At 33.3% G+C, this 10,118-nt stretch overlaps 1 protein-coding gene across 1 annotated transcript; it reads right to left on the reverse strand.

Moving 5' to 3' along the window:
- Positions 1–2,988: 2,988 nt before the first annotated feature.
- Positions 2,989–9,815, reverse strand: LOC139896872 (chaperone protein dnaJ 15). The gene is made up of 11 exons (XM_071879518.1): positions 9,467–9,815; positions 9,078–9,201; positions 8,878–8,960; positions 8,673–8,784; positions 8,497–8,601; positions 8,340–8,393; positions 5,333–5,422; positions 5,128–5,236; positions 4,869–5,017; positions 4,345–4,398; positions 2,989–3,426 (listed from the first exon to the last, which is right to left on the reverse strand). The coding sequence occupies exons 1-11, from the start codon at positions 9,625–9,627 to the stop codon at positions 3,184–3,186; spliced, it is 1,284 nt and encodes a 427-aa protein (XP_071735619.1). The 5' UTR covers positions 9,628–9,815; the 3' UTR covers positions 2,989–3,183.
- Positions 9,816–10,118: the final 303 nt, after the last annotated feature.

The following is a 10,118-nucleotide window of genomic DNA, read 5'->3' on the forward strand; positions in this document are numbered from 1 at the left end:
TGCGGTAATTGTGTAAATGATTGCAAGTAAGTAGATTATATATGTATATGTATAATTATTGCATTCACTAAGCTTTATGCTTACCCCTCTCGTTATTTACCTTTTACAGGTATTGTGATTGTGAAGCTAGCTAGTTGTTAGACTAGATGCGTAGGAGCGCTTGGGCTCGATGGGGTAGCTTTTGGATAATTGTATGCGGATTGAGGATTTGGTGGTCCTCGGGATTATGCTCTTGGTATCGGGTTGGGTTATAGAGTCCTAACTCGTCTAAATGTATATTTGGGTTGAAATTACACCATTTGGTTGTGTGGGGGGTGTTAAAACCTCTTTTTGTAAACTCGTAGTCATTTGAATTATATGAGTTATGTCGGTCGTTGAACGAGTTAACATTGAAAAGATTTGTGCTTGAGAAAAATGGGCTTGTGCAGGTGAGTCAAAAAACTGACAGCTGCTTTTGTGTACTAAAGCGCGCCGCGCAAGTGGTCAAGGTCAGGTAACTGATGTTAAGTACAAGTTCTGGATTTGTTTCGCGCGTTAGCGCGCGCCGCGCACCCATATGCGCGTCGCGCATATGGACTGGACAAATTTAATATTTGTTTAAAAAAATGCGTGTTTTCTCGTGTTACGTGTTGGGGTCGTTACAGCCGAATCCCAACTATCGAACTCCTTGTATTCTAACTCTATTCAAATACGAAGACAATGACAATAATGATGTTGTCGCGGTTCAAGAAACTCAACTCCAGCCCGAGCCCGATCTCGAACCCAAACCCGCAAGCGATCGGAAAGGCAAGAAAGTGAAATGTCCTAAACAACCATGGACAGACGAAGAAAGCAAAAAATTTAGCCAAGTGTTTTATGCGCGTTTCTGAAAATCCACTCACCGGAACCTCAAAACCTCAAACTCATTTTGGGGGATGTACATACGCAATACAACTCTCTTCTTCTGATTCAATGACGAGCCGATCGAATTGGCAAGAAATGTAGCAAACTACAACGTGATGTCAAAGTGTTATTCGCAATCCACTCAAAACTACAACAACATTGGCAACGCGGTGTTGGAGGGGAAGGTCTTAATAGACACGCACAAAAACAATAAACGAAAAGAAATTTTATGTATGAGGATGTGTGGCGCATATTTAAAGATTGTGTGAAGTTCTTAGCGATTGAAGGTCTTATATCCCACAAAAGAGAGCAAGTTCAACCCGATAACCTATTCCCAAATACGCATAAGACTCCAGAAAATGAAGCCGAAAATGTACCGAGCCCTACTTTGTATGAGAGTTTATTTAGGGACAATGTGATGCGACGTCCACCTGGTCGAACCAAGAGCCAAAATGATTCGTATACATCGGATGCCTCTTCTCGTAGATCGTCTGAGGAAGCGCGTCAGAAGATAGCTGAGTCCGCGGAAGTTGCCGCACTAGTTACGGAACAAACAATGGAAAAACTAGTGTAAGAGGCTGAGACGCGTACAACATTTAAGGGTTTGAAGCTTCTTTTAGAACCGATATCACGCGACTTACCTTCCGAAGAGTACGATATGATGATGAGAGTTCAGGCAAGGATCTAAAAAAGAGACGCGAAACAACTTGCTAAGGAGTCGGACGAATCCGAGTGGTTTTAGTATTTTTAGTTATGTCGTATTTTTATTTATTAGTGTAGTGTTTTTAATTATGTTTTATCAAAATTGTAATTTTATTTAATGAAAGTATGTTTAGTTTATTTAATTATGTTATTATTTATTTTATGAAAATTAAAAAATATAATTAAAAAAAAACGTAGAAGGTATTTCATGGTTGAGAGTGTTTAGTGGTGAGTTGACCCTGGTGAGAAAATACTAATGTGGCGACGATATAGCAGTTAGTCATGAAATACGTTGTAGTTGGAAGTGTCCTAATTGATTGATAATAACTAGTTGGGCGAACTGGTTTTGCGTCGGTTCTTCAACCTTGATTAACATTAATTACATAGTTAATTATTGAGAAAGTAATTATTTATCATTTTTTATTTTTCGTTTTGTCGAGGAAGGACAAAAAATAGTTATGTGATTGATTTGTAATAAGCGTGAAAATAATTATTCATATTTTTTTTTTTACTTTTCGTCTTGTCGAGAGAAAAGATCCAAATGCTCAGTCAATAAAGTGAGACGTACATTCACGATTGGTACAAACTATTTAATAAAATAGGAAAAAACTATTTATCTAATATATATATATATATATATATATATATATATATATATATATATATATAATAACAATAAAATAATTATTAAAAAATGAGTTACGTAGTTAATTTATAATAAAGAAAAAAGTTTAACAATAATAAAGTGGAAAATTATGTGATTGATTTAATAATAATAATAATAATAATAATAATAATAATAATAATAAATAGTAATTAGATAGGAAATGTGGTCGATTTATAATGAATGAGAAGTTTAGTGGTTAAATTATAAAATGTGAAAAGTTTGTGGTAAATTTATAAAAGCTATAAAGTTAAGTATTATAAAGAGTGTCTTGAAGTATGAAAAAATAAAAACTTTGGTGGGGTTTTGTAAAACTTATGAAGTTTACTATTCGTTTGCTCGGTTTCTTTTAGATATATAGATTAATAATATGAATTTTATAATGACGATTTTATAATGACATGTAAAGAGTGACGTGCATTAATATATTGTACGTTGATAAGCATTAATTTTTAATGGTAGTTACTTAAATGTACAACTCTTTTTTACTTGTTAACGACAATCTAAGAGCCGTCTTTCAAAAAATCTTATTCCGTAATATTGTGATAAAATTGTACTTCTATAAAATTGATGAAAATATATAGCAAAAATTACAAACAGCATGGTTCGTGTGGCCTGTGACTCCATGAGTATTGCTGAGAATAATGATATGAAAAGCACAAACCATTACAACTAATTTACAAGAAATATGATCAGGAAAACCATCAATCCTCAAAAAAAAAAAAAAAAAAAATCAATTTAATATAACATATGAAGGTACTACAAGATCCAAATAATATGTTTAAACAATTTTGGAATTGACAATCAAACAAAAGCCATTATGAACATGAACAACCCTATATAAAGCAGATGACAATAAAGACATCAAATCCATCAAATGTAAACCGTTATGTAACGGATCAAACTACAAGATTAGAACCCACAAAAGAGGTCGATTAAGTGGCCTTTTTATCGGATGAACCTTTGAGGTTAAGATTGAACCATTTCTTCTTAGATTTGGAATCAGAGGTTCCTTCTTCATTTGGACTGTTGCTACTTTCACCTTCACCGCCAGAAACTTTAGTGTAGCTTCCTCCTCCATTACTAACTTGACTGTTGCTTCCGCTACCTACGACCACAGATCTGGCTACTGTGAACGATGATTGGATACTGTCTCGTTGTTTTAAAAGCTCATCCACCTGTACGTAATAAAATCACCCTTTAGTAGTAAAACAAGCAAAGTACATATAGTTACATAGTCTTTTTGGTAAAGAATAGATTATGGAGATTTTAACTTATTTACTTATGGAAGAGTCAATTTGGTTAAATTTTATCTCAACGGATCAACCACGTAAATTTAACCAATTAAAAAATAATATTTCGAACGGCCAAATGAGTCTGACCGGATCAAACGAGTCAAAAACCAGCCAATATGTATTTTAAATACATAAAACTTCTTCACTTGTTTATTCAAGAATAAGATTCATTGTTATAAATCATAATTGACAGTAGGAATATGTAGATGAATATTTATATTTTTGGACAGACAGCTTTTGGTTTAATTTGACCCATTTTAACGATATACCTAGCCATCCAATTTGACATGTTACATTTTTACCCAAGGTTGCAAAACGCGCTATTTAGGGAGCACTCGGTCGGGACTTTGGAGGGAGTAATCGACAACTCGGGGATTAGTCCGTTTGGACTTTTATGCATTTAAAAAATAAATGTCAAAATTACATGTGTATATATAGAAGAAAACCTAAAAATAAAAATAAACTTTAACATAATTGTCTAAAAACGTAAACATAATCGTTCATTTGTTCAGAAACTCTAAAATTCTAGTTTATATTCATATTCAAATGTTGACCAATTTTGACTCTGTCCAACAAATCCGATTTTGACCCATTAACCGACGTTGCCGACTAATTAAACGGATTTTGAAAACTAGATCGTTCTGTTCTGAAAAAGGAGTAATTGGGGATTAATTGGGGTTTTTTACAACAGTGTTTCTACCCAATCAGACAAACCCTTACCGAATCAGGCAAACCCACTCATTTTACCACTTCAAGTAATTAACTAAGTAATAAACAATATGCAAAGGTACAAGCACATACATTCTGCTTTTCCTGGGTGTATCTGCTGGTAACTTCTTGAAATCGTGCCAAAGCCTGCAAACAGATCAAACGAGAAACGTTTGGAACAGACATATTAACAACTTATCATAACTAAATCATCTAGCCCGTGACAATTGTAATACAACCGTTTAGGAATGTTTTATGAGTAGCAATTTTCTTTAAAAACGTTTCATAAGTAGTTTCACTTCCTGCCAAACAAACATCAACTTGCTTATTTCCGTATTGTAACTACAAATATATTAAATTAATGAATAAAAAAAATTGTGATTATAAGCTATTACTAAATCAGTAAATCACCCATCTCATGACAATAGTTAAAGTTCATGTTTTGGAATGTTTCATGAGTAGTTTACTTTTTGCCAAATGAAACTAAACTTGCTTATTTCCACATTGTATTTACAAAAATAGTCCTTACAAGCTATTTAATCCATGTAAAAGAGTATTTTAATAATTTAAACAATATCTACAACTAGAAAAAAAAAAGACCAGAGTGGACAATAAACCTGTCTATATTCTGTCTCAAACAAGCGTAGCTCAGTTCTCTTTCTCAAGATCTGTTGCTCAATATCTTTAAGCTTATGAGTGGTATCCTCATATGTGGCGGCACAAACAGCTTCTATCGTATACGATGCTGTTTTGAAAAAATTATCTCCTGAAACCATAAGGAAACAAATGAAATTCTGCATGAACTTCTTATTCTTTATAAGCTTTAACAACTTACCAAAATCAAGAAAAAGTTAAGCAACAAAAGGAGGGTCTAACCGTAAACTGCAAATATGTGGACCCCAGATTTTAGTTCTGAGACTTCACATGGTTGAAGACCTTCCAATCTTTTAAAGAATGCGGCTTCAGGGTCCTTAGCCATTGCTAACTGCACAACGATTATAAGTGTGTGATAATTATTAAATAATTCACAACGAAATAATTTAAGAAAAAGGAAAGAATTAAAGAGATGATGGAGGCTTACAGCGTTAACAGTTGAATCCATTCTATAAACTTGAAAATGTAGGAAATACATCCCTGCTGATGTCACCTTACCAGTCTTATCACTATCTTCCTGCATGAGAAGATTTCATATATGGTAACTACAGGGTGATCATTACTTAAGTATACATTCATCACATCGTAGAAAAAAAGGTAAAAGGTACAAGGTTTCTCTGTTCGGACTACCAGGGAGGGAGAGTAATCTGACCCCCCATACTCTAGTGTACGCAGCCCAGAAGTATTACTCCCTGGCTGTTTCCAATCCATCCCTAGCCACTACTAAATATTCGTTCTAGACAGGATTCGAACCTGAGACCTCTTGCAAGGAACTCAGGGCCCCATCACATCGTAGATAGATGCAAATATATTCACATCATCGCAAAGTTAAGCTACTTATTTAAAGATTTTCACACAGGAAGATAAACCATGAGTTAAAAACCGAGTAAAACAAGAGAACATAAATTAAGGATACATCAACAAATGAAACACAGTATGTTGAACACTTTAGAAAGTCTATTGGATACAAGTAAAGAAAGATGTACATTGCTATATAGAGACGGGACCAAAACCAACGATTGTTTCAGATTTTTGTTGTGACCATGCCAGTTAGAATGCAACATGTGTTCCCTATCACCCTAAACTTGATGGTCAGGTCAATGCTATATTTTATTTGGTTCATTCTATAGCCTGAAACCTTGGGTTGTTGGCTCGCTTAAAAATTTTAATCTTTTTTCACTTCTGCATATAATTCTCGAACCTTTATTCAATATTATTGTACCTTTAAACTACATCCAAGCCAGTACAAAGTCTGCAAAAAGAAATGGGTCGTGAAAGATGCGACAAGGGTTCTAAAATCACTTGCTGGTGGAAGCACTCAATCGGGGATTAATCGGATTGTACTTTATACGTTTAAATATTAAATTTAAAAAATAAATTATACGTGTAATATAGAAGAAAACCATAAACATAAACATAAACTTTAACATAATTGTCTAGAATTGTTTATTTTGTTCAAAACTTTAAAGTTCTAGTTTAAATTCATGACCAATTTTGACTTTGACCGACTTCGATTACCAAATTCGATTTTGACCCATCAATCGACGTTGACTAGGGCTGTAAATGAGCCGAGCTACTCGTGAGCTACTCGAGATCGGCTCGTAAAAAACTCGGTTCGAGCCGAGCCTAAACGAGCTCGAGCTCGAGTTCGAGCCTAATTTAGGGATCGTTTAATAAACAAGCTCGAGCTCGAGCTTCGGATGTCGAGCTCGTTTAAGCTCGCGAGCCTAAACGAGCTTTAATATTTCTTATATATTATTTTTTTATTTTTATATTAATATTAATGTAAATGTAAAACTAAATAATAAATAATATATATAATCCAATATTCAATCCAATAAATAAATATATATACGCAGTTATATTCGTAACAGAGTAATTAAATTAGAAACGTTTGCAAGAAAAGTTGAAGTTTCATTTACAGACTAAAGTTGAAAAGCCATTTACCAACCACTTCGTTTCCCAAGGTTGTAAATAGACTTTTCAGTTTTTCATTTTAAATTTCGTTTACTATTCCACCGCCATATCTACCAATTAACTTTTCTTATTACCAATTAAAATCCAATTCTAAAATTATATCGATCGATAGTCGTCATTTTAATTCTTCAATATACCTTGTTATTCTTCTCATCTTTCAAGTATGCATCTTCAGAAAAAAAAATTAGCTTCTGAATCCGAATGTTTCAGTTTTCTTAAGAAGGTGATGATACTCTCGATTCCATTCTTTTATTTTATATATATCGTTTCTTCATTTCAAACGATTACTTTTCTTTAGCAAACGTCAACATCTCTTCCTCAAATAGTTTAACTAAGTTCGAGCTTTCCATAACGAGCCGAGCTAAAAAACTTCGGATATAAAAGAGCTTATCTCGAGCCGAGCTCGAGCTTTAACATACATCGCGAGCCAAGCTCGAGCTTAGAATATGAGGCTCGATTCGAGCCGAGCTCGAGCTCGAGCTTTCTGAGAATCAAACGAGCCGAGCTCGAACACTATCAAGCTCGGGCTCGGCTCGGCTCGTTTACACCTCTAACGTTGACCGACGTAATAAACGGATTCTGGAAAATCGGAGCGAACTGCTCTTAAAAATGAGTAATCAGGGGTTTTTTTACAACAGTGTGCATGTAAAGCTAAATTTTTAAACGCTTCCTTCACGTACAGCAGACTCATCACGTGGAAAAAATCATAAGGTTGCGACATCTATATATTGCAAAGATGCCTACTATTTGCACTTGTATAGTTGTTTTCTTTTCATCATTAGGTTCCAAAACATGTAAACTCGAAAGCTTACGACATTCTATATATTGCAAAACTGTTTCTCGCCTATAATTTGGAATAAAAGGTTGTTACCATTCACCAAGGAATGGGAAGCTTCTTAAATATATAAAGAAAAGTAGACCAGGAAGCTTAATTATTTAACTATAAGACTGCACATCTCTTACTTTGTGAAGTTAGCCACATATTATTCGGTGAAACCGGCTACTGTAGACAGGGTTCATTGAACTTTTAAATATCTCAATGCTTCTAGAGCAAACAGTATTTTATTTGTGAACAAGGTCACCATAGAATGACTTAAATTCAATGCACTATGCTTTCTTCGGGCCCTAATATTCACGAATTGGAAGAAAAGTAAGAATATTAGCCTTACGAAATTAAGGTACCAACGATATAATCAGAGTTAAGAGCCTCACTTTAGAAGCATATGTGCACCTTATAACGAAAAGGCATTCTACATATAAAGTTGAATCGCAGATGACTAATATACAATATGTGGGCACTAACTAAATACATGAACAAAGGTTAAGAAGCACGAAGAATTTAAAGGTAAAAAAAAAAAAAGGGTTCATCATCGAGCGACTTCTATTACAGAATAATGTTGGTCACTATCGCAATTTTGTTTAAAAAAACCCAAAAACAATAACAATGAGAAAGGTACCTGCAACGCAAGACTATAACCCCCACCACCATTATCTTGCTCAAAGTAAAGTAGCTGCAAGGTCAGATTTACATAAGGATTAACATTCTATTGTACAATATGATATGATATGATTAAAAAAGATAATATGGAAAAATACTTTGAAGCTTTAAAGTACCTTAAATTTGCTTTGTGCAGCTGAAGTAACTCTGACAACAATCCCTGACCGAGCTTGCTCCTCGTTTATAGAAACGCCAAAAAAATGTGCACATTGTTTCTCTACCTGCACGTTAATTTATTTCAAGAATCAAAACATTGCTAAACATAGGTTTTTTTTATCAAAAGTATACACACCTTTCCACTAACTGATGATCCTATTGGAAGGGGTCTGACAGTTACAGTTCCATTCAACGCTTCCTCGAGAACATTGGCTGAAATAGTTGTCTTTATAGGAACTCCAAGTTTGCTTAAAAAGGAAAAGAGAAATACAAAATAATAACTATTTGAACTTTTGAGGCTATGATTAACAATTAAATTACTGTATATTTATAGAACTTACCTGAACAATGCTGCAAACATTGTATTCACAGTTCCAAGGTTTGATAAATCAATTTCCATGTCCAAGCCTTCAGCATCAAGAGCCTGTTTGAATGACAAAAGATTCACAACTTGATTGAAAAAACATACATGGTGATACATAATTGCATTCATATTAATTACATGCTTATTCATCGAAAATGACAAACATAAAAGAGATACCTCAAACCCTGAATTATCATACTGCCTTCTCTTTTCAGGATCAGATAAAATACTGTACGAATACGCAACTTCCTTGAATAATTCAGATGCTTCAGGATTGCTTGCATTTTTGTCAGGATGATACCTACAATATACATATGCAAGCAACCAAAATTAACATTAACATTCACATTAACTATAATTAATACAATATTTCTCTGCATTAATATGTACATACATATATATTTATATTAACCTAAAATATCAATTACTACAGGATAGCATAACAATTAAGGCCTACAATTAATTTCATAATTAAAGCAATTAATTACAGCTGAAATCATATAAATCTGCGATTATTACAAAATTAAACCTAATAATTGTCAACGGAGAATTAGAGAGAGACTAACTTCAGCGCAAGTTTTCTGTAAGCAGATTTAATTTCTTGATCAGATGAATCTCGTGAAACATTCAAAACTTCATAAGGATCTCTACGGATTGGAATTTTAGGGTTTGTGGTAGTCGTTGAAGAAGAGGTTGTTCCTCCTCCGTCTAATTTCGCACCTGCCATCTCTTCTTTTATTCAATTATTTGAATTCGAATCTATAACTATAATTCGTCAAATTTGAAATTAACTCGAGCAGCTGATGAAGAAATGAAGATTATTGAACCTGTTAGAAAAATTGAAGATTAGGTATTTGTATTACTGCTAGTGGTTTTTTTCCGTTCTTGTTTGTTGTATGTATTTGAGTATAAAAAAAAAAAATTATTTTAAATTTAAATTTTTGGGTAAATAGAGAAGGTGTTCTGAACTTGTGATCTGATCTCAGTTAAACAAGAATACCGACCACAAGGAATCGGACGGCTACTATTTGAGCTAACAGAAATACAATTACCCCCTTTTCGATCGCAACTTTTTTCAGTTCTGATTATTATTATTATTATTATTATTATTATTATTATTATTATTATTATTATTATTATTATTATTATTATTATTATTATTATTATTATTATTATTATTATTATTATTGTACTTATAACTCTAATTAAATTTTTTCA

Source organism: Rutidosis leptorrhynchoides, chromosome 3 (genome assembly GCF_046630445.1).
Source record: "Rutidosis leptorrhynchoides isolate AG116_Rl617_1_P2 chromosome 3, CSIRO_AGI_Rlap_v1, whole genome shotgun sequence".
Classification (NCBI taxonomy): Eukaryota; Viridiplantae; Streptophyta; class Magnoliopsida; order Asterales; family Asteraceae; genus Rutidosis; species Rutidosis leptorrhynchoides.